Source organism: Bombyx mori, chromosome 24 (genome assembly GCF_030269925.1).
Source record: "Bombyx mori chromosome 24, ASM3026992v2".
NCBI classification, from domain to species: Eukaryota; Metazoa; Arthropoda; class Insecta; order Lepidoptera; family Bombycidae; genus Bombyx; species Bombyx mori.
Window position 1 is genome coordinate 6,021,751 of NC_085130.1, and position 25,862 is coordinate 6,047,612.

General features: G+C 37.9%; 1 protein-coding gene and 1 long non-coding RNA gene across 8 annotated transcripts in view; both read right to left on the reverse strand.

Annotated features, from left to right (window-relative positions):
• Positions 1-21,907, reverse strand: part of LOC101737620 (uncharacterized) — a 27,243-nt gene extending 5,336 nt beyond the window's left edge. Inside the window, exons 1-11 of one of the 6 annotated variants that reach the window (XM_004923065.4) lie at positions 21,524-21,907; positions 21,223-21,435; positions 19,373-19,594; positions 18,934-19,020; positions 17,197-17,572; positions 16,182-16,269; positions 13,303-13,399; positions 9,583-10,606; positions 7,866-7,925; positions 7,688-7,723; positions 1,581-1,847 (exon numbers count right to left, since the gene is read on the reverse strand). In XM_004923065.4, the coding sequence (XP_004923122.1) occupies positions 1,581-1,847; positions 7,688-7,723; positions 7,866-7,925; positions 9,583-10,606; positions 13,303-13,399; positions 16,182-16,269; positions 17,197-17,572; positions 18,934-19,020; positions 19,373-19,594; positions 21,223-21,435; positions 21,524-21,556 (2,503 nt within the window). In that variant the 5' untranslated portion in view covers positions 21,557-21,907. Of the gene's footprint in view, positions 1-1,580; positions 1,848-5,787; positions 7,594-7,687; positions 7,724-7,865; positions 7,926-9,582; positions 10,607-13,302; positions 13,400-16,181; positions 16,270-17,196; positions 17,723-18,933; positions 19,021-19,372; positions 19,595-21,222; positions 21,436-21,523 lie in introns of those variants that run through there. The other 5 variants (XM_038020083.2, XM_012697467.4, XM_038020082.2 and 2 more) reach the window with 5 other exon arrangements.
• Positions 21,908-22,701: 794 nt separating this feature from the next.
• LOC134201241 (uncharacterized) lies at positions 22,702-25,382 on the reverse strand. Of its 2 annotated transcripts, XR_009976435.1 has the most exons (4): positions 25,107-25,382; positions 24,859-24,930; positions 24,276-24,396; positions 22,702-24,184 (listed from the first exon to the last, which is right to left on the reverse strand). It is a non-coding gene; the product is annotated as an uncharacterized LOC134201241 (long non-coding RNA). The 2 variants fall into 2 exon arrangements; XR_009976434.1 differs by having other exon boundaries at positions 24,859-25,380.
• Between the last annotated feature and the right edge of the window lie 480 nt (positions 25,383-25,862).

The following is a 25,862-nucleotide window of genomic DNA, read 5'->3' on the forward strand; positions in this document are numbered from 1 at the left end:
TACCGACAACACTGAATAATGTACAGCTCGACCAAGCTAAGTTTGCGCCTCGCATCGATTACGTCACACTGCCGCTTAGGTATGGTTTGAAAAAAGGAATCGCTATGACTTTAAAAATGTAAACAAATGTTTGTTAGATTTTACTTTGCATTTATTGTTTTTAAAAATAGATTATACATAGGTACATTAGAATATAGCGATTGAAATTTGTATCCCAATTGCTCAGTAATAATTTTCCTTTATGTTTCCTTTTCAGGATTATGTTTCTCCCTTCACTATGTATGACCTTTCCTTTCATTTTTGTTGCCCACAACAATCGTTAAGCGTTCAGTAACAACAGTTCAACAAAAACTTAACAAAAATAGTCCATTAATATAACTAAACTTCAACAAAAAACCTAACAAGAACAATTAAAAAATTTAAAATTCAACGGATAGGGAGACGAAAACCCGTATGACGCGTGTCGGCGAGAAAGACGCTAGCCGTATTGACGCGACAGGGCGATCGCGGGAAGGTGAGCGGGGAAGCGGACGAACCGCCGCATTCCAGCGAGGTGCAAACTTAGCTTGATCGAGTTGTACATATTATTCAATTTATACAGGGTGTTCCCCACAATTCGTATGTGATCAAGCCGAAACGTAGCTACAGTATCAATAATGTAGACCACATTAAAAATGTTAAGAATTCTCCTAAGTCGTAACCCAGTTTTAGATAAGAACTAATTTATTAATTGTTTCAACTGTTCGATAACCGCCTGCATTTGCACAACAAAAGTATCGATAGTTAACAAATAACATAAACAAAACTAAATAAAAAACACTGATTTAGAGATTGAGAGAAAACACAAGTAATGAAGCAATTCACGTGTAAAAGTGTTTTGAGATGTGACCGGTTTTATTTTTTACTACGAATCATATCACGGCACCTTGCGTAAAACACAATCCAAAGGTTGGCGGAATAATAGTTCGTTCTTTATTCTGAAACTATTTACCTCGAAGCTTTTCTTTTCAATCGTAACGACTATTCTAATTTGGGGACTAAATTCTAATTGTAGGGCACCTTGTATAATTAAAGGATTGCTATTAAATATTAGCGATAAAACGGATTTTTTAGTACAGAGTGTTAATTTTTCTGATTATAGTTTTGTTTAAATATTTACTACTAATTGGTTAAATATTTATTTAAACGCTTAGGTCAGTGGCGGATTAAAGGTCCAGAGCGCCCTAAGCAATCACTTTATCGGCGCCCCAGTACCGGCCGTAAATGGCCTATAAATTTTAACTAGTTGTTTTTGCAATTACGATGACGTTGTATCATCAAACCATAGACTTCAGTAGACCAGGACCCTTGTTCTTACGCTAATATGCGCGAATGAAATATGACGTTATAACTGTGAACAAATCAAGAGGGACGACAGAAGATTTAGATTATAGATTAGCATTTCGTTCTTAATAGTCGATATGTTATTTTCTTTATTTAATTAAAAATTCTGAGCTCGCGCGCCCCTTGTATCTACACGCCCCTAGGCATGTGTCTAGTTTGCCTTACGGATAATCCGCCTCTGGCTTAGGTACACTCACCTTGTACATATGGCTTCCTGTAGAGTTCCTCAAACGTAGTTCTATTTTGATTCACGGCATTCTTGTTCCTGTTGATCACAGCAACTCTACGTATGTTATCTCTGACATCATTTCTCTGGTTCTCTTTTAACTTCTTCTCGGACTCTCGTCTGTTACTTCTGTACAAGCGGTAGTCTTGCGACGGACCAGGCCTATCAAATCGATCTCTCCTCGTGTACGAGCTGCTTCTTCTTTCTCTATTCACCGACCGCGATGACCGTCTGTAATCTAAAATAAAAAAATTCAAAACGTAAAAATTTTAATACGAAAAATCTTAATAGCTGGAACGCACTTTTGCTACCGTCGAATAGTAATAAAAATCCTGCTCATAAATTACTTCGGAAAAAAGTAGTTTATTTATTTATTGCTTCGACGGGTAGACGAGCTCACAGCCCACCTGGTGTTAGGTAGTTACTGTAGCCCATAGACATCTACAACTTAAATTAATGCGCCACCCACCTTGAGACGTAAGTTCTAAGGTCTCAGTATAGTTACAACGGCTGCCCCACCCTTCAAACCGAAACGCATCACTGCTTCACGGCAGAAATAGGCGGGGTGGTGGTACCTACCCGTGCAGACTCACAAGAGGTCCTATCACCAGTAAATTAACCACCAGTAGTAATTGTAGTAATTTTTTTTGTTGCCTGAGGGAAAAAGTTGCAAGTCCGGTTTCCGGCAAGGATATTCGCTGAGAAACGCGTAGTTAAGGATCATATCGCTTTTGCTGTCATCGCATTACAACAATACCGACTACATTTCTTCCCGGCATAATTCGTACGATTTGATTACGTACAACAGTGATATTTCATTAGGATTTATTATCGCAAAAATACGTTTTCCATTTTTGTAATCAACGAATGCTGCTCGTTTTAAGCAATTTAATTTGGTCTAATAGAAATATTATTTTTGAGATCACATCGCAAACAGAAATGACATTACACGATATGCCCCAAAACAAAACAAAAACTTGCCAAGGATCAATCGTGGTTGCACTGCCAGTAATGAATCCCGTGTTATACTTGGAATGATTGATGAATGAAATTAAGACTATTGAGGATACTCCTTTGGCCCAAACGAGTCATTTTGATAGAAAACTATCTGCCGGAGTATACATTTACATTGGGGACAGAAGTTATCTCTAAACTGACGTACGCCGTATTCAAATTATAGAGGGTAGAAGTAAGGAATCTTGTATAGGGGACAAGTGGAAAAAGTGTCCGCCTGTGAACACCAAATTATTGTTGAAGGACTCACCGAAAAAAGCACTAGTGTAGAAAGTGGAAATAATTTCAATATGGCAGTTTTAAAGAGTGATGTGTGCCGGATTGAAGTTTTATTGCTAAATATCTACTGGGCCCACAGAACCCATAAGTCGTATTCACAACCTGAATAATGATTTGATATAAGTCCGATTTGTATTGACGTTACTTTGGCTGGTCATAATTTGGAATTATGCTTTGGTACTAGACAGCTGTACGCAAAAAGGTAATGTTTGGCAATTGTATAGTTTGAAGGGTACATTGGAAAAACGATTACATTGGATTGTAGTAGGTAGCGGTTCGCAGCTATTTAGCGGTAGGCAGCGGCTTGGCTCTGCCCCTGGCATTGCTGAAGTTCATGGGCAACGGTAACCACTCACCATCAGGTGGGCCGTATGATCGTCTGCCTACAAGGGCAATAAAAAAAAAAAAAAGGAAGATTGAAATAAAGCAACAGTTCCTTGAAATTGGATACATAAATGTGTCAGATTTATTTTCCTGAGCGTCGTGAGCTCGCCCACCAAACCGGAGAAGCTGGAATAACCCTTCAAGATTAGGTAAAGAAAGAAAAAAAGACGGTCATTAACAGTCTTTAATACCACACAGGATACCAGACACAGGAACCCAGCCAGAAACTAATAAAATTGCAAACATATATAAACACGACACTGTTAATGTAGTTCAAATACAACTACAAATGTTTGCCAATGTTGTTTGATCATGTGCGACACATGTCGATCCTTAAACACATTCAAATATTTGTTTGTAAATATACTTAATTTATGCTTAATAATAACAAATGAAATTAAACAGTTGGATTGGAGAGATAATTTTAAATGTTTGCCAAATCGGTCATATAATTTGGGCAAAACGTATTCTTTGGATTACCTCCTGTACGATTTAATTTATTATGCTGGTTTTATTGCTATATTTGAGCCCTCTATTTCGAAAATAGCTCACGGCTTCTCGACATTCCGAAACAAAATGCCATACACTAGTTGCATGACACCTAACGTGCCAAGTTCGAAGCCTACGAAAGCGCCAATCATCAGCGAAATTACAAAATTTCGAATAAATTTACATAATCTCTAACACCGTGCTTTAAAGTTGAGAATCCGATATTTTCATACTTACCCGAACAAAATACAATTGAGGACCAAACTAAACATGCTGACGATGCCAAATCGGCTAAATATAGACGGCACCGCAAATCTCACGTCTTGTCACCTACCTGTGTTTTCGTTTCGCCGGAACGTATTGTTACAGCAAATGCTTTTAAACGTGTCAACGTGGCTTTACCTCGTGAGGCCTGATCAGCTTAGTCGTCTTCTGTTAATTTAAGTAGTTAAACTTGAACATACATACAATAGTTTCCACGGTGGCCTATAATTCTGCTGATACCTTGGTCTAACACACATTTACTGGTCCAAAGATGAATATCAGGATGGATCTCTAGGCAGCAGTCGAAGCCGGATGTGGAACGCTTGGTTTTCCTTTATTTATGAATACCTGGTAGAAACCGGATCAAGGGTTATAGGTGTTTCGTTTTACCGAAACTCGGCACCTTTTGGTGGAGCGACCGCGCGCTAACTCCCCAGCTGAAATAAAATAATCTTTACGGTAACTTACCCTACTTCGTTGGCGCCCTCCTGGCGGCGTTTAGCAGAATCGATCTTCGCACGTGATTCGTAGTCGAGATCTACAAACGGAGCTTCTCTTGTTGCGGACACGTTAAGAACGATTTTTACATTGATGTCATAAATCTGAAACTAGAATTACTATGTGTAGCCCGTAACTTTTAAATTACAATTCATTGTTTTTTTTAAAGTTTCACATTACAATACTAACCTAATTAGATTTTACCTTTTCAATTGCTCCGATATTTCGACTGCACGTTGTTCCTAATCGAAAAGCCCTTCAGGCTAACTTAACTCTTAAAATTACGATAGTATTAATTTATTTAATCATGTTATACTGACACATCACTATGCTAAAGGTGATCGAGTTATATCAATTGAACAAAATCAACTTTATCCCTAATAAAAATTGAAATGATTTTCCTTCGACCAAACAGCACGAGTATATTTACAAAACCTGCGCTTAGTGAATTTACAGTAACAATTAATAATATGATTTATTACACCAGGTTTCGATTACAAAAAAAATGTACAGCTGCTTTTAGAGGTGGCAGATTGCAAAAGTATTATTGTCAACATTCAATATTATTTCACAATAGCTAAGCAATAAAAACAAAGTTGTAATTTCAAGCAAATACCGTAATGCTGTAATGATTTATTACAGAGTTGGCAGTGTGTAAAGAAAATAAACTAATATTTGAAGTTTACTTTTAATCATATATTATTGTTTCTTTTCATCGACCCAAGGCCACAGATGGGACCCTATTGCTTAAAAATTTTGGTAAATGGAAAAGTGGTGCAAAAGAGGCGCTTACCTTTCTGTCTATTTGTCGATTGTTTTCGAGCTGTAAAGATTATAAATAGTTCGATGTTCGGGTTTTATTTGTAAACTTAAAAGGGATTTTGTAATATATTCAACAGTTTTACAAACAATACGTGAAAATGCAAATGAAAATGGCAAATTTATTTAAATAAAAAAATAAAAAACTATTTTAGAGACGGCATAAATGATGAATGAGAGATGAGATATGAACAAATTAGGTATACAAGTTGAGTCTCGACTGGAATATGTATAAAACTGGAAAAAAACAAAAAGATTATGTCGAATAGTTAAGTCTATTTTCAGCAAAATAGTCCGATAAAGAATAGGTCTTTCGCATCGCTCCTATTGAACCTATACAATTACTATGTTTCTTTTCTCGCTGATAATTAAGGCAAATGAGTCGTAGCATTATTAAACAAAACGTATTATTAAAATTATAAGACCCAATGTACGTTTTAATTTTATTGTGTAATTTTAAAACGAACCTTAACACTAATTTTGCAAGCTATTCGTGAATAATACAAATGTTTATTCTAAGCATATGACGTCATCCTCGTCCGAACTAAACTCCATATTCACGACGGAACTATCGTCCATTTCGGTTTTATGACGTTTCACCAGGCGCATAAATTTCGCTTCCGAATAATCATGCTTCATGGTGAGGGTGTGCCTTCGGTTGTTGCTGTCCGCGTAACTGATAGCATAGTTCATTTCGATCAACTTTTCGATTGACTTGATGTCTACATCCAGATGAAGTTTGGTCTCGCTTTTCTGTTTCGAATGATGGACACCCCTAAGCTTCCATAGATGCGTGTTTAATCCTTTGATGTTTGCGTTACTTTTCTTGATTCCTTCGAATATCACGCTAGATTTGGGACTGTTTTTGTAAGTAGGCACGGAAACGTGCATCGTCATGTACGTCACGTTGTCCTGTGGCCCCCCACACATGACCAAGATCTGCGAATAGTGAAGTTTCCCAAACTGGTGGTTGAGCAACCAACGTTTCGACTCTTCGTTTTCCGGTACGATGCCCACTATGTTCGGGGATATAAAGCCGTACTTCTCGAAATCTGTGCTTCCCGTACCGCCGTGTTCCAGGTATCTGAACAAATGATATATCACGATTTCACGGAGTTTAAACGTCTGCCCCGGGGTGAGATATCTCGTTCTGTCCAAAGTTATTTTGACCACGGACGGGCCGTTTTGGATAACGGGCATGGGCGTGGTCCGGGCCGTTTTCATGATCAAATTGCGGTCAGTCACCGATTTCTCTTTTAATCCAGCGTCAAAGGTGTCCTTATCGACGGCGCTAGCTTTCAGGTAAACATCCACTTTTTGCAGTTCGTAGCTAAGTTTCATTTTGTATCTGGCCAACATTCGCGCGGAGGTCGGGCTTAAGTCGACGTACAATCGCGTACCTTTCACATTGACTATCTGTTTGACCAGTTTCCACTTACCTATATTGACGTCTTTCAAACGTTTGTTTTGTAATTTTAATTTTTCGAATGGCTCTAAACGAGTCTTTTTAGAATAATGACCCGGGAGCCAGATGGCGGCTCTTTCGTACCAAAGTTCCTCCATAGTGTACATCAAAACGTTTAAGTTTTTCAATTCGCTGTAATCTATCTTGAGGAGCCATTTCTTGGTGGCCTCGTCCATAGTGAACAGCTCGTACCGGTTCACGCTTTGCAATCCTTTAAAAGTGATGTCAGGCGACCAGCCACGTGACGTTTCGGTCACCTTCATAGTCTGCCAGATCAAGAAAGACTTGATCTCGTCCGCCTCGGTATCTGTGAAAGGTTCAAAGTTCTCCTGACACAAATAAAGGTTGAACCCCAGACTAGGAGCGGTTCCGCCCAGGCTACTGTTGTAATCTGGAACTTGATTTTGGTGGTAAGGCTTCTCGCAAGGCGCGGGAACCACGTTGTGTTGATTCGCCATCATGGCCATTGCCACTTGTTGGGGAACGTTGATTTGCTGAGCTGCGACTTGAGTGGCAGCTGTTATCTGTGGATCGGGTAATTGCTGTCCAATCACTGGCGGGACCAGTGGCTGCGGGGCCAGTGGTTGCGGGACCATTGGTTGCGGGACCATTGGTTGCGGGACCATTGGTTGCGGGACCATTGGTTGCGAGACCAGCGGTTGCGGGACCATTGGTTGCGGGACCAGTGGCTGCGGCACAACGACACGCGGGACACCTACCACTGGCACGGAAACCACCTTTGGAGGTTCCACATTCAGCTGCCAATCTGGAACTACAGTAAAATTCCTTTTTTTGTGACCCACCAAAGCATCTAAGATAAAAAATTATTAATCAACTTCCGTCCGTGTCTAGCTACTAGTACTTACCGTTCGCGGCTTCGCTCATTGTAGGTGTCAATTGTTCTGGAAACAAAATCAAGTTTGAAGCCTGTAAAGTTTTCTCGTCGTGAAACGGATACAAAAATCAAAGCCAACGGAGGGATACCGATTCACGCAATTACGTGCGAAACTACAAATTCAATGTAATGAGATGCGATTAGGCTACCTGTATTCATCTGAGGCTCCGGCGAACGGCGGGCTGCCTTCGCGGGAATATCGGTTGGTTCTGTAAGCACATAGTTTGACTGAATTCTAACAAAATAAATCGAGAAAGAGCGGAAAGTTACTACTTATTACATAGGTCATTAAATGTCTTTGTTTTGACGAAAATATAATAAAACCCAGTCTCGTTGAATAATTGCGGACGAATAAATACAATTTCCTTTTGTTTTTAAAATTATTACGCAAATATGAGGCAGTCAGCACAGAAACGACCTTACGAAGAGTGTTCACGCAGTGACTATCGCAATATTATTTTGTATTGCTTATACCTACATGTTAACACAGTTTCAGCCCAGCTGGTGTTAATAGGTTACCGGAGCCCATAAATATCGACGACATAAAACCCACCCACTTTGAGCTATGAATTCTAAGTCTCAGTCCTATTGGACAACGCTGACCCATCCTTAGGACCGAAGCACTTTTCGGCTTTAAAGCAGAAACGAGCAGGGCTTATATAGTGGTACCTAACCGTGGGGGAATAAAACACGCCCTATCACTACCTGCCAGTCGCAACCGCCCTACGAGAAGCTGAGGATCGGACGAGGTGGAAACAGTTCACAAGATAGGTCTCGGTCAAGTTTCAAGGACACGACCTTCAGTAATGAAGAAAGCGATGAAGAAGAACAAGAAAGATTCACTACCTACTTAGACTAGTAGGTACACATAATATTTAAATCGCTTTAGGTCAGTGGTTGGCAACCTGTGGCTTGCGACCCGCACTTGACTCTTGAGTCCTCGGCTATGGCTCTTCCGCGAAAGTTCAGTTAGTTAGTTCAGGCACTGAATATTACTTATGATCTTGCTTGGACATTTTTGAAACCAAGGATATAAAAATATATATTAAAAAAAATTTGGGTCTTTCGATAAATTTCATTTTTTTTTACGATTGCAAGATTAGTAATGGCCCGGAGGCCTTTCTAGTTTCACCAGGGCAGGTGGGCGAGCAAGGGCTCAACCAGGAGGGGTGGAATTTGCTAACAACTACCCGAGAGCCTCCAAAGGAAACATAACAACTCAAAAGTAGCTGCTTCACGAATGAATCGACTACCGGATCGAAATCGCGACCCGCTGAGAAGATCCGGCGAGAAACTCCGCGGGTTGATGCATGGATTAGCTTGCACGACGATTGATACTGATGGATCCGTAAGGACGTGATTCAATTGTTTGTTATCTGTATTTGGGTCTTTTGGTTGACAAAGTTGCCGGACCACTGGTTTAAGTAAACAACGTATTTTAAGATCATTAGTCCTTTTTGTGATGTTTACGATGTTTCCGTCAGTTATTTTAAAAATCTAAACTTTTTGACTGTGTTCTAAGATACTCAGAAAGTCACTGTAGTTAATAAAATCGCGTTGTGTAAAGTATTTTATTGTTTAAGATGATTTTAAATACTTTACAGTTTCTTTTGTTAGTTCAAATATAAAACTACATTTAAACAATGCGAGATTAAAACATAAAAGTGATTTTAATTAACCAATCAATTCTCTTAAGATTGGCCACTTTTGCGCTGACGGTCTCATACATACAACATTGAAATTGTTTTTTTTTCATTTACAACAAAGGACATTTCACGAGATTCTGTTTATTTTTCGCCGAAACCGAGTAATAATAATAATAATAATAATAAAACGGAAAAAAAAAAAAAATTATCCGATCCTTACCTGGCGCTGATCTCTTTAAGCATCTCATCTCGATGGACAGCTTCGACAGTACGTTTTCAATCATGACCTCCTCATCTTTGTCGCCGAATTTAGCCTTGTATTTTATCATTATCTCTATGTAAGAGATGTCTCGATCACCGAACATGTCTATGAAGAGCTGCCCGAGTTCGTTCTTGAGTTCTTCTATCACACGTATCCTCTCTTCATCGCCGCATTCGGCTAAATACTGGTGCTTCTTCAGTATTGTACTGACTATTGCTTCGACCGCTTTGTCGCGTTTTGGATTCATCATTGGATCATTCATCCTGTCGATGTCCCATTCGGGTTCTGCTGGAGGTCTCGCACATAGTTGGGTCTGGCTGTTTGGCCGATTGGCTTCGTGATCGCGAGAATTCTGGTGATCGATACTTCTTAAGCCTGGAACTGAACTCAAATCGCGGTTCTTCTTGTACGCGTCACCGAAATCGTTACGATGTTCATCGCGTCCTTTTGACCAGCGCGGACCTTCCTGCATCTCGGACGATGGCCGTTGCATCCGCTGGAATTGGAAACTCTCCTTTGAACTCCTGGTGCTGCTATTCGGCTCGCGGTAATCGTTCGTCTGAGGGTCCACGTTCGAACGAAACGAGCCGGGTGGTGGATGTTGGATCCCTTCATAAAAGTCACTCCGACCTCCTAAACTATTTTCGAAACGTTGCACGTTGCCAGCGCCAGATTGTCTCTTGGCGACGGTTTCTTGAAATGGGTCTGGTCTCCAGCCGGGGTTACGAGCATTGTCAGCTTGCACGTTGTGTGTCTCGCCCCAGACGGGTTGGCCGATACTAGAACCTCGGCGAACGGGCGATCTCGGCGATCGCATGTGAACGGGTGGAGGCAAATTTACGTTGTCTCCCAATTTCGGGTCGAAAACACGTTTCGTCTCTTGTTGCCACGATGTTTTTTGAACTGGTCCCCATGCCGGCTGTGAAGCGTTTCCTTTATGACTTGACGGATAGCCACCTGAGTACATAGGTTGGATTGTTTCCTGCAAATTTAAAATCTATTTTTGCAAACACGGACAAATGATATACATAAATAACTTAATCCATACAAGAGATTAAAAAAATTACGTAGGTATCCATTAAATTTTTTTATCGATTATTTTGTTTTATTAACAACTTCGAATTGTTCTAACGCAAACAACTGCCCCGAACAAGTAAAATACATCGTGACTTCTGTCAGGTCTTCTTTCAGAATCTTTTGTACGAAAGCTCTGAAAGTTTACACTCTCACCCTAGCTAATTATTTTTCGTGCAATTATCACCAATCAATTTTGCAAATATTGTGTAACCTTTTTATTACTAGCACTTTTATATGCATTAAGACCACACTTAGTAGAATTTCTCGAGCTTGATATTGGTAATTCCATGTTGTTCTGTTGGAGTCGACTGAAATTCTTCAATAAAGTTTACTTTCATGGCTTCATGGTATACAATACAGTGGTTTGTTAGCACTGATCCTGGGATATGTGGCGCTTATATCGAACATTTCAAATGCTTGCCTTTCGAACTATGGACTCATGCGATTCCAATAGTGGTAGATGCCTAAAAAAGCAGCTGCCCTTGTACTGTCAGACCTCCACAAAGGTGGCGCTCGGGTATTTATTAGCAAACCTTCCCATTCCGGCAGAGGTAAGGTCTTTGAACCAACCACGATCTCAAAATAGTTCAAATAGTTAGCAATCCGTTGTGCCACATTCTTCTATTTTGATTAGTTCAGTTTGTCAGTAAAATTCGAAAAGTATATTTCTGCACTGCAGTTGAGGAGATGATAAATGACGCCTTGTCTTATCACGTCTTCTTATTTGTTTTGAAGGTTCTTAAAACGATTACGTTACATCCCGAGCTATTTTCCCGTTAGGTTTGGGCTCGGACACCAATGCAAATTAATTCGATACTGGTATTATGGACTAGAGCAGGGGTTTTTAGCGCCCCCATTTTTTCAGCTACTTAAACACCACTGTAGCGAGAGCTCAGTCGGTGCCTAAGGGTCTTTCTAAATAAAATTACGAGACGACTCCCAGGCCTCTACACAACGCTCCCTGTTTTTTTTTGGGGTTTTTACCGCCCCCCTTAAGGCCTGCAGCGCCCACGAGGGGGCGTTATCACCCACTTTGGGAAAGGCTGGACTAGAGCGCAGCTGATAACCGAACTCTACACTTTATGCGTGAGCGTCCATGCACCATTAATCACATACCGGATCTTCTCAGTGGGTCGCGACTCCGATCCAGTGGTAATTCTGCGAAGCACTACTCTTGCTAGGACCCGCTTGCTCGTGTTAGCAAACTCTCTCAGGTTGAAACCGAGTGCTCTACCTACCGGTTTGCGAGTAGTTGAAATAGCCCCTTAGGCTACCAACGATTAGGTAGAGATAAGTGACATATGATCGCAAATGGATGATATTTTACCATTTAACGATGCTCCGATTGATATTTCACTCATGTTATCACGTTTGAGCAATAACTTTCGAAGACTTAAAGCCAAATCCGTGATGGAAGGAACTGCCATGAAGAGGTCCACATATCGTTTCGTTTATCATGCCCTTATTCCTTTGCGTGGAGGTTTGCTTCACAAACTGCATTTTTTTATTGTTTCCAAAACAAGATTTCTTCTTTGGCTCAAATAAATAACGCGACAAACTTCAGCAAAATGCTATTTTATCCCAGGTAACCTAAACAAAGTTCCTGAGCGGGAGTCTGCTTGGAGACTGTATGAAGGTCGTTGATTGTTCGTCATAGCTTAGAGTTTCGATCTTTTTTATGTATTGAAGCAATGTTTAAAGTCTTTTTTCCTGTTTATGTAATTTGTTGTTTACATAAAAACCCGACGAAAACTTCTAAGTGATCAAAGAAACAACACATACGATAATTTCACACTAGGCACCATTAATTTTAGAGCAATATTCTAAACGAAACAGTGATGCCAGTTGATCCGTTACCAAAGCATTGGAAAATGCTTAGTTGAAAAACATCCGTCTAAATTTCCGACAATTGTGGGACAATACCCGTGGATTTCACCAGAACCAATTGATCCATTATTATTTTCCCAACTCGACAGGAATACTCATGCGACTTCGCAATCTCGCGTAGCTGTATAAGTCGCTTTGTTCTATATCCGTGAGCCCCTGGGCCATTCCCGAGAACGGTTGAGGTTAGAAATGAACCGGTCTTAAAACTAAATATCACAACATGAACAAAAGTCGTATCAATTATAGTCAGAAGTGGAATGAGACGAGGATAGTATAGATATATACGACAAAGGGAAGATCTTCCACCGAGCGGGTGATATTGTTCGGTAGGTCCAAATGTTGTTGTTCGGAACTTGTATCTGTGTAAACTTATCCTGGAAACGTCGTGTTGTATGATGGCTACCGCCACAGATAGAGCATTATAAAGTATATTTATACGAATTTCAGATTCGCAATGGGCCTTTATCGTGCAAAGTATTTAAGCCAACTCCCCCACTCATTCGTTCCAGACCGGTTTTTTTTTGTGGGTAGATAAAGACGACCCACAACATGCCTTACAGAGACCTATTATAGATTTTTATACCGGACTTTTTAGAAAGGGGTATTCAATAACAATATTATTATGATATCGTTGAAAATTATTAATTTAAAAACAAAAACGCATAAGTTTGTTAAGTGTTATCGTGCATGTCAAAAATCAATCTACGGACTTACTTGCGACTGGATGTGCTGTGGTCGTGCTTGACTTGACGCCGGATTGTTCTCCATATATTGTTCGTATGGGTTATTCGTACGAACGAATGGAGGAAACCTGTTTAATATTTTCTAGGATTACTTACGGGTCAGTATTTTAAAATTCTTATAGCTGCTTTCAGACTACACTATACTATATTGCTACATTGCAAGAACGGATCGCGGCAGCTTGGAGAAGCTAATGGTGACTGGCAACTGGTGAACGGAAGAAGACCACGAGGTAGAGGCCCGACACGTTGGACTGACCAGATCCGCACTACCCTTGACACCACAGTTCACGATGCTCTCTATACTCGGCGGCAGATAGAGGCAAATGGCGTGGAATGGTCCGTAATAAACTCTTGATGCGAGGAGGTGGTCACGATCCTCAGTATTGAGGAAACCGAAGCAAGAAGAAGAAGAAATACTATATTGCCATATATACACGCGTGCAAAAGTTTGGAATCATTTACTTGAAATTGGTTCCGCGCGATCTTGGTTACTAAATAAATTTTTAATTATCATAAAAATTAAATAATTTTAAGCTGTCTACTTTAAATTGACACCAAATTCATTTAAATCGAGCCAGTAGTTAAGGAGCTATCCCTGATTAAGTGAAGGAGGTAGGAAAACAAGGAAATATGGAAAAATAATGAATGAACAAAACAACAAAAATTAATAAGTAAAAGAAATTATTTAGCCTTAAAATTAAGTATCAGTACTTTGTGTTCCCTTCCCTCGCCCTAATAACTGCTCGAAGACGATTCTTCATAGACATGATCAGTTTCTGAATTGATTCTTGTGGGATACCTTCCCACTCGTAAATCAACGCCGATTTCAGCTCATTCAGACATGAAGGAGCAGGAGTTCTGGAACGAAACTTCCTCTTCGGTTCATTCCATACGTGCTCAATGGGATTCAAGTCAGGACTGAGCGCTGGCCAGTCCAATGTGGCGATACCGACTTCTTCGAAGTATACAGTTGTTACACGCGCAGTGTGACAACGAGCGTTATCGTTCATAAGGAAGAAGTGATCACCGATATATCCAGCATAGGTAAGGACATGTTCTAGCAGAATATTGGAAATGTACCAGTCCGAAGTTAGACCGCTTCCTCGTCCCCCGACAGGCATGAAAACAAGCTCGGTTTTACCATCGAAGGAAATGCCTGCCCACATCATATAAGAGCCGCCCCCATAAGCCACTGTTTCAGCGAAACAGCACTGCGCAAATCGCTCTCCAGGCCGCCTGTAGACCCGACCTCTTCGGTCGCTACCGTGCAAACACATCCTGCTCTCGTCGGAGAACAGGACTTGCCTCTATTGCTCAACCTCCCAATCAAGATGGGTGCGAGCAAATTGAAGAAGTGCTTGTCGGTGAGCTACCGTGAGTTTCGAGCCTGTGGGAGGCCTTTTTGGAGTCAGATTCGCTAGCTTGAGTCGTCGACAAAGTGTCCACTCGCTGGCTGCTACCCCACGAATATCTCGGAGCTCCTGTTGGACGTCGACGCCATGTAAATGCCGATTTCGGAGAGAGGTTGGCACGATAAAACGGTCATCCCTCTCCGATGTGCACCGGCGCGGTCCAGATCTTAGTCTCGGGATAAAGCCACCAGTCTCCTGAAAGCGCTTGTAAGCTTTCGAAACACAGGACTGGCTTATGTGTAGCCGACGAGCGACAACCCGCTGGCTGAGCCTTTCTTGCAATAGGTCTACGATTTGTGCTGCTTCGGTAGGTGTTGTATCCATGGCCGTACAAGGTAAAGGATCAAAATTAGCGGAGATGTGTACCGGTCAATGTGTGAAAGTCAACTGATAAAGAAAATCCGATAACAGGTGCTTTTATAGGGGTCAATAAGTCGCAACTCGCGACGTATCAAGCAATTGAAACAAATCTTTTTCATTATTTATTCACTTAATCCAGGATAGCTTCTTAAATACTGGCTTGATTTTAATGAATTTAGTATCAATTTAAAGTTAAGAATTGAACCTTTAAAACGATGTCATTTTTATGATTATTAAAATTTAGTACACGAGATCGCGCGGACCTAATTTCAAGTAAGTGATTCCAAACTTTTGCTCGCGAGTGTAGTATAGCAGCCTATACTTAGCTAATATAGTACAGCACAGTGTAAACGTGTAATCAGTAACATTGTTTTAGATATGTGCTACTTCTCAGTTAGCGCGCTCATGAAATTTCGTGGACAATAAGATGTAATTTCAATTCATGTGATGCGTAGAGAGAAGATGCATCTGTTTAGAAGATGTATTGAAATGGTATGCAAGGTAGAGGGGGGAAGAGATCGACCGAAGAAGACATGAATGGGGTGTGTGAATGACAATATGAGAGAGAGACAAGAGTGAGTGTTGAGATGACGGCTGATAGAAGAGAATTAAACAGAAAAATTCGCTCTGCCGACCGCACCTGGTGGGATAAGGTGGAGAAGAAGATTAAGATGTAATTTCAATTGTATGAAAAAAATGATACAACCGGCCTAAAATGACGATGTATTGGGATTGGGACGTGGCGACCCCGGAGTGGCACCGCTAACGTGAAGTAGAGTTCTGACGCTGTCTTCATATACTTAATAGGTTCTAATTATTATTTCTGGAGGGATTCTGCTTGTGTCGCATGACTAAATGTCACATTGTCATATTGACCATATCGTACTTTTGTAAAGTTGACCCAACTTATTACCTTACGTACTAACCTTACCTATTATTATTATTAATTACCTTACCTACCTTATTACGAAAGGACAGTTTACTTCGATTCCAGATCGTGGATTATGATGTACATAGCACTGACAAAGATAGTATATTTTTATTTATACACGATAAAATAATAACATGATCAACACACCTTACGTTTTTGTTGTCTACGTTCGTGTACCCTGGCTGGGTTGGTCCCGGAGGCTGCATCACATGGGGACCACTCATAGATTTCTCACCTACACGTTAATATTATTTAGCTATTAATTGGATTTCAAAGTCACAATTATGATTTCCCGTCTGCGCGGAATAGACCCTTAGGGCGACAGCGAGTAGGTAGGGGGAGAAAACACAATTGCAAGTGGATATTATAGTCAATCAAGGCAATCGGGCTTACGAATTACTTGGAGAACAGTAGTTGCCAATGAATGTATGCTCTTTCACGCTTCAATGTCCTCAAAACTGAGGGTCGTAATTAACACTATCACTTATTCTAGCTGAGATTAACGATTCTCGTTGACAGCAGATACGAGACTTCAACTCTATTTAATTCAAATCAATAAACCTATCCTATACTTAAAGCATGACAACAGGTAACTTTTATATAATTGAAGAATTACTAGTGGCCCGAAGGCCTTTCCAGTTTCACCAGGACAGTTAGTTGGGCGAGCAAAGGCTCAGCCAGGAGGGGTGGGATTTGATAATAGCTGCCCGAGCGCCTCCGAAGGAGACCTAACAACTCAAGAAAGAGCAACTGCTTCGCGAATTAATCTACTACCGGATTGAAATCGTGGCCCGCTGAGAAGATCCAGCGAGAAACTCAGTGGGCCGTGTCTGTGGGTTTATTTACTTCGTCGCAAGCGACGGGTTCGACGAGAACGATGACCGGTGCTTGGGGTACCTAAAAGCACCGTTAGTGGATCGGGAGGATCCGAAATGACACATTTAGGGCGACGTCGACTGTTTACCATTTGGTCCGCAGAATCGGAAATGTTCAGTCTACGTTCATCCTTCGAAAAGAGCGGTTTCCCCAGATAAGATTTTGAGAATGAAGTACTTTTTTTCACGATTTAACACGAACCGTGTAATGTGGACTTTTTGTATTAACTAAATTAAATATTCACTATATACGCCGAAGTAAAACATGATTTTTTGTCAACAATTACCTGGCCGACGAAAATCGAATACTCGCGCACTTGAAGGAAATTGTTGTCTAGCTGACGCTCTGGGCGGGGAATATCTGATCGGAGCTGTCCAAGACGGCGACTTTGGCCTGCCAGCAGGAGTACGTTGACCAGGCGGCGATATATTTCGGTTCGATGGAACATCCTTGGTCCTTTGTGGTGTTTGCTTGAAATCACTTTGCCATCCTTGTTGCATCGCTCGTTTTCCTGGCGAGACAGGTCTTTCGGGTTGACGATGACGTGTTTGAGGCGGATTTTCACGGGGAGACTGCGGTCGCCCGATATTCCTTGATTCTTGTCTTCCAAACGATGAATTACGTCTTGGAGGCGATGACGACCCATCGTTTTGTATTAAGCGCTGTGGTGGATTGGTTAGGTTATGTAGTATTTTTGTTAAGAGCGGCGTCGACATTGTTACGCTTCGGCTCTGATCAGGGCTACGGCAGTCCCTTGTATTAGTTAGATTAGGTGCTGTGAATGAATCGAAATTCTGCGGTCGCGATGTGTTCTAAGTTGGCAGAAACAGAATACAATACTTTATTACATCTCGTATGTTAGTTTAGCAGTTAGGAAGCCAAATAAGCGAACATGCGGTTCTATTTGACGTGAAATTTTCTAGAAAAATCTCGAACGTGTCAATGCTTAACGATTATACCGTTGTCTAAGATTTCAAATATGAATCACGACAACCGAAAGATACATCGCAAGCATTATAAGCAAACCGATTAATAATTATGTCTCAATACATTTTAGCGAGGCTATTCAATAAAAATGTAATGTATATATTCTGCTTTGATTATTCACTCCCATTAAACGGTATCCTGATATTGAATAATAAATATCGATAAAAAGTGCTTTCGGGGCACATATACAAGTTTATATATATTTAAACATATATAATTGAAGACATGAATGAATAATGGGATTAAGTATATAATTTTTAAGACTTTTGAGTTTTTACATTGAATGAAGCTGTTATTTATTTATAAACCAATTAGACCTTAAAACCCCGGGTTTAAAGGTTATTTTTAGAAATTGAATGTGATGAAGGAGTTATTTACGAAAAAATAGTACAAGTAACAAAAGTTTGTTGCCCATTTTCTCAAAATTAACAAATTCGATCATATCCCCTTCATCCATTCATGTCTTCAATTATATATGTCAGTCTCTCTTGGGGCCGGATGACCGGCGTGACTAAGATTTTATTAGTCGTCATTTGAGTTATAACAAAATCTGTCATCTATATATATATATAAAAATGAATTGCTGAATGAAATGAACGGCTGGACCGATTTGGCTAATTTTGGTCTTGAATTATTTGTGGAAGTCCAGAAGTTTAAAAGGTAGATAAATATGAAAATGCTCGGAATGAAATAAAAATAACAATTCTGTTTTTCTGTTGATGCGTCCCCCGTCGGACGGATTGCTTTTGTTTGTTTTAGGTTTATTTTATACAAAAGATTAGGTCTTTTATTTATCGATTGAGGCATTACGAAGTCTGCCGGGTCAGCTAGTCTGTCATATATCAGGAGACATAGCTCGGTCTTATCTAGGGAGCAAATTATCAAAGGTATTTTGAATGAAGCTTAGGTTTTTTTTTATCTGAAATATAAAGCCGCCAGCAAAATGAAATTGCTTTCAACTAAATTACTACAGACTAAACTAAAAGCCAGTCACATTTGTTGTAACACACTGTTTATAACACATCTTCTTTCTTACCTTATTCCCCCATTGGTTTTGGTTGTGGCCAGCCTGGTAGCCGGCTTGGTCGACATTGAAATTCGTTGATGCTCTGAAGTCATCTGTCTTTTTTTTGGGAAGCACAAAATAATACAAAAGACTTAATCATTTTGAATAATCACAGAAGTTAGGTGTTCACATTTTGATTATTTTGTTGCATAAAAGTGTTAAGAAGGTTGCGGTTTTCTTTTAATATTATTATAATATGGTACGATAAAATATATGATGATATATTATGTTAGTTCTGTAGAGCCTCAGTTTTCAGCGTTTACAATTTGAAAATTAAGTTAACGATGAAGAATGTTAAGATATGTACTTAGTGTTTAGATTTTTTTAACGTTAAATGTGTTTTATTTTAATGGATGCTTCCGCAGAGCACAGTTAGTTGTGTTTGATAGGCAATACCATTACTACTTACTTTTGTAATATATTGTGATGACTCTTTCCAATGTCCCTGTGAACCATAAGGCCCCTTATCATAGTTACCAGGGCCCTGGGATGTTAACGATTGGTTACCGGATTTGTTTGATGGATATCCTATTTTATGATCATTAGAACTGTTCGTTCCCGGATAATTGTGATAGTTTGTCGGTTGGTATCTGTCTGCAGGACCAGAGTCAGTCTGTTTAGTGTTCGATGACTGCAAACATCAATTTACTCATTAATCCACATCGGTAGTTGATTATTATAAAATAAAAGAAACTATTATGAGGCTGTAATATGAGTCGTCTATTATCAAAGGTGGCAATCTGTACATTTGGACAAAAAAATTTTATTGATATGTCAATACAGATTTATTTGAATATAATCGTCTCCTTCAAAGAATACGGTTCAAAACCTGCATTAAATAAAGGTTAATAGTTAACCTGTTATTTATCTAAGATGTCGTTCCGAAGAGTTTTGTGACTGCCAATGGAATACAAAGTCAATAATTCGTTTTTCTGATTTACCAATCATTGTCCAAAAGTCAGATTGCCGCCTTTGATAATAGTCGACTCATATCACACAGGCTGTGAGTCCGAAAATTTCAAAAAACCCATTTCGTTATTTATTGGCTAATAGTGCAATATGAACAAAGCAATTGAATAGTTTCAAATTGATAAAATTCTGGAAGATAATGCCTTTGCGAAACATTGCTCTGTTGGGCGAGACCAACCGAGGGCGAAGCAGGTCCACACATCTAAGCAATAAAAAAAAAAAAAAGCTATGTTGAGAAGGTTGATTCGCTGGACATGGCTATTGTCAGAGTATATCTATAGTTATGTTTCTCTCGTTTCAAATGGCCTGTTCAGTTGCGATTCTGGTTCCGAAACAGATGGAATTGCTGCATTAGTTCTCTTGTACTTTCAACAAAGGTTTCTCAGTTCTATTACTTTTTATATAGGGGATTCATGTAAAACTTGGTCGAAATAGCCAGGAAATGTTGAAAAGTGGACAAGCATCATTTACTTATAGGTGAGGAAAGATCTGAGACTCAGACCCAAGAGGAACAATTATAGTGTCTGCAGTAAGTGGACGAGCTCACGGCCAACCTGGCGTTAAGTGGTTACCGGAGCCCATACACACCTACGACGTAAATGCCGCCACCTACCTCGAGACAAAGTCTCAGTTTTAACAGTACAATAAATAAAAATACCATTGACCAGAACTTGTGATTTTTTTTATTTTCGACTACTAATATTTTTACAATAAGTCTATACTGAATTTGCACCAAAAATTGGAATTATTTTGCAGGCAACTCTAACGAAAGTTAAAATAAAATTTTTTAGAGAAATCTGTCTTAAAAGTATTTTTATTTTTTATAACATTTTTTTAGAACCCATTGTTTTTTAATTCGGTTGAAACTTCTATGAGTTATCCTGCCTACTATGAGGGCACTTTTTTCAAGTTCCACAGAAACCAAACTGACTTTTCCGTTTTTTTTTGGTTTCATTGGATATTGGACCCAGATAAGTATTTAAATTAATGCAACAAGTTATATGTTTGGAAGTAAACTAATTTAACCAATTAAAATTATTTAATAATTGAATTTTAAGCTGTTAAGGACTAAAACTACAGTTTGGCTCAAGGCTAAATCACCAACTGCGGTTGATAGAAAATAGATAGATATATAGATGTGATAGTTGTAAAATAATGAATTCTATGTAAAATCAAGAAAAATGCAAATATGTTTGAACCAGTCAGCATTGTCTACATTATTAATGGCAAACTAATTTAGAAGAAGTTATCAATTATTATTACGTACACTATGTCTTACATCACACTTACCGAAGATTTACAGACTTGTTCAACTTTAATTATGTATTTGTCCCCGAAACGGAACCCATTGAGGCACTTTATAACACGGCATCCTTCTTCATCATCAGCCAGACCGACCCTGATTGTCTTACAAGCATTGACATCGCCCACTAAATCATCTAATATTATATCAATTATATTGCATTCTCTCTTAATTAACGTCTTTACATCATAACATTTTATCTGGAATAGGTTAATATTATTTAGGCATCATATATGCTATAAAGCGTACCTTTAATTCCAATTTATTAACGAGCAAAAAAATACTTACATTGGGTGGTAGGCCGGAGATTTTGACCATCATTTTGATAGATTTGGTATCACATAGATTTCCTTATTGAAGAGTGTGATCATAAATAAAACACTTCAGAACACTGAACACATTTTAGACCGTATCATGGATCAAATTGTAGGTAATTCAAAAGAGTATTTAGTACTACTTTAATAATCTATATTACATTCGAAAAGCACATTGAAATTATTATTATTTTCCTTTTTTAATGTCACACACTAATCAGGCAGTGTGATAATTATGAATTAAACAAATCAAATAAATAATCCACAAACTACATACTAAACATGGAGTTATTAAGTGAGTCCATAGATTATACACTTAAATTTAATCTATGATTTACTTTACTAGAGTGTTACTGTTGAATCAAACCTTTATAGTTTTTATACACAACTCTGTTTTATTCTTTTACTTGTCAACTCGACTTAATGTCATTCTCTCTCCATAAAATAAAATGTTCATTGTTTTACTTTAATTATCGTTTATTTTAAAATTCACAACAGTTACTAGTATAGGCTTTGCTTTTTACCCCAAAATATCCTAAATCCTGGTATTTTTTAAATTGTCTTTATCATCCAAAATATCAGCTATTTTTCCCTAAAAAAGGGAGAATTCCCTAAAAGTGGAAGCACTGCTTCAAAGTACGCTACATTTTTTATTGAGTCAGAACTCATATCTGCCATCTAGTGAGTTTATTAGATCATTAATGCCTAAAAGTTACAAAAATGACGTCGCCACAGGAGTAAGATGACGCTAGTTGTATGTTATTTTCCTTTGTATGGGAGTTGCACCCCCCTTCTCAAATATATTAAGTGTATAATCTATGAGTGAGTCGTCTATTCATAGATTATACACTTAATATATTTGAGATAGATGCGCAACTCTCATTTTTATTTTTGCTTTAGTTAGAGCCCGGGACAGCAGGCGTCGCTGCTGTCGATTATTAGTCTCCCTACCCCCCACCAGGTGGCTTTTTTAGTAATTTTAATATTTTTTATAATTAACTCTCTTTATGAAAAAATCTTATCGTTTAGAATCGCTGAAATTCCCGGTAGTACTTATGAAATATTAAAGAACGTTTGATTGTGTTCAGCATTCTAATCGATAAGACCTTTTCATACTGAGAGAAAACAGTTTTTTTAAATAAAAAGCTGTAATTCTCTGTAAGCTATTTAATTTCCCTATATTACAAACAATTTACTGTTAAAAGATAGTATGAACGTACAATTGTATAAAATTTCGAATAACAATAACTCCTCTAGATTAATCCTACTAGAGTACTTAATAACATTAAATCGAAAGTTATCTAAAAGTTAATTAAGTCTAGATAATCAAATCATTCAATGTCACTTAAGTCATTTGTGCGAAATATAAACATGTCAGCTTTCCATTACAAACATAGTAGACAATTTGAATTAAATTTAATAAATTTGTTTCTTAACTATAGCAGTTCTTGCTTAAAGTTGATCGTGACAGATCATGACCTTGTATGAAAATATTACATCTATAAACACTACCTATGCTTCGTCATACAATAATTGTCATTTATACTAGCATTGTAGAGATAATACACACACTAAAGTGAATACTAAATTATTCTTAGCATTCTTATAAACATTTAGAAATTTAAGAAACGATTAACCCACAATCATGTTCATAACATGTGACATTTTGTTCTGCACAAACGTTTTATTACATGATTTGAAAAACAAAAAATGTTTAAAAAATGTAATGATGATTTAAAGTACTCTTAAATATTGATAGTTTGTACTTAATGACGCTTATAGTAATCTTAGACATGATTACATTAGTTATACTTTTATTCCCTATCTAAATTATTTCTATTCTGACGTTTCTGATGCTTTAGCTTTGGTAATACTAGATGAAACAAACAGCAGATTGAAAGAAAATCATCTTAAAGTTAATTACATTCATTACAAACCATTAGTTTACATTTTGTTACAAAAGAAACTGGTGTTTGTTACATGCAAATGAATTATAAACATACACATGTAAACATAAAATGTAAATTTATCTTTTAATCCAAATTAAATGTACACTAATATTACATCTAAATAATAGAAAGGGTTTCGAAAATTTTTATTGCACTCAACAGCAGACGAGCACGCAACCCGGCCCATGATAAGTGGTCACCAGTTCTTATAAACTTCAGCAGTGCCATAGGGGTTGCTGTCTATCACTTAAGTTTTAATAAATTATTAATATACTCAGTCACAAGCATATTGATTTCACATAATGAAAATGTAAGAAACATAATCATGTTTGGGCATTTTCATTTATATCTGCTCATACAGAAAACACAACTTAGCAAATATATTCCACAGTTAATCTAAATAATTGCAAATAATGCTTTTAAAGACCGTTGACTTTTGATCATTAATTAAAATCATCTTCTCGTAGAATTTACAAAAGGTTATTTACAAAAATTTATATCAGTATTTTCATATATTACTAACTTACTAATTACAACTATTCAAACGTAATACTATAACTATAAGAACTAAACAACCTATTTTAAAACAAAATTGGCATCAATTTAGTTCTTATGAACTATTTCAATATTTAAAAAAAATTAAGATCCCTTGAGAGTTCACGTTCCTTGCTGAATCAGTTTCTCTTCTGAAACGGAGAAACAAAGTATCTTAAGTATGTAACAAATATTGAAAAAATACGACCATGAAAAATTTAGTGTTAATGTAATCTTACTTACAAATTAATATATTACATAACACGTTCTGGTTCAAATATAGTGCATCAATCTTTTCATGTTTCAGACATTTTAGTGCTCCTTATAATTTTTCCATAAAATTTTGTCATTATCAAACCTTTGTCTACAAAAATAAAAACATTATTTTATATTGGAATATAGAAGGATGAACGTGGTCACAGGCCACTTGGTGTAACTTAGTTATCAAACACCAGGAAACAAAACGTGAATGCCATCATCTAACTTTGGATGTGAGATCAATTGTGCTGTATTTTATTTAAACAGGAAAGCATGACTGATTGATCATTCCAAAAAACTAGTTCGGGCCCACTTGACAATAAGCATATAATAATACGCTGAGTTGCAAAACATAAATACTTCCACCCACTCGAGACAATTTTATTATCTGAGGTGTGTGTGTGATAGTACGAGACTTAATACCGACTGTTTTGATCAAAACTTAACATATATGATAGCTAGGCAGCAGAAATAGGAAGGACCATTAGTTGGTGCTAATTCATTTAATTATATTATGAATAATAATTCTGTTAGCAAATAATATACCGGGAAAATAGTGTAAACTCACCGTTATCAAGGCATCCGAAATAGCATTTCATTTTCGATCTTCGAGGCATGCTGATTTTTAATAATAAACATTCTGTAAGAAATGAAAATAGTTACACAGGCTTACGAAACGCTAACGAAGAAAAAAGTATTGGAGCCAAGTTATGTCTAAAGAGAATTCAAAACAGAGTTTCTCAATGTCTAATCGTCTAATATTCTCATAAAGCTAAAAGTTGCTCTAAATTAATACTACAACGTAAAATAACTCACACCAAGACCAAAAAAAAACGATTTAAAAAATTAAATCGTTACGACATTTTGAAAACATTTTTTTTTTTTTTGAGATTGTTTTACGGCCCTGGAATTTTGAAAACTTCAAAGCAGTGTTTCCACTTACGTTTTTTTTAACACATTTTACCCTAGTTTCTTTTGAATTTACCCTAAAATTTCCTAGACAACTTTCATAAATCCTTTATATAGAAAGCGTAAATAAAATACAGAAAATAAACCACAGCATATTATTTAATGTAGGTATATATAATATAAACGCCCCCAGAAGATCATAGATTTATAGGATTAGAATTTTCAAGGAAGTCGACGCATTGCTTTTATATTCTTTTGCTGCACAACCTAACACTGTTCGGTTCTAAAATTGAGCAATTGTTTGCTGGCAAAGTTGGGAACTTTCTATGAAGCAAGCCGTTCAGGGTTTCATTAGAAAGCCTGTTTCTTTTGTCAGTTTTTAAATTTGAGAACACTGAATAATCTTTCCACCTCAGTCTTTGAAGAAGGAACTGCTAGCAAAAGTGAAATGACAATTACAAGGTTTTCGTAAATGAAATTACCATGATAATCTTTCATGGTACATGAAGTACCTGTATATTACAATACAAGTAAGTTCTGGTGACATCAACGAAAATAGGTAAATAAAAAAGTGTGTGTGTCCGCTCCGACGCACGACTGGAGTTTACTGGATATAAAAAATTAAACGAAACAATACGAGAAATAGTTCTATATTACGACAAC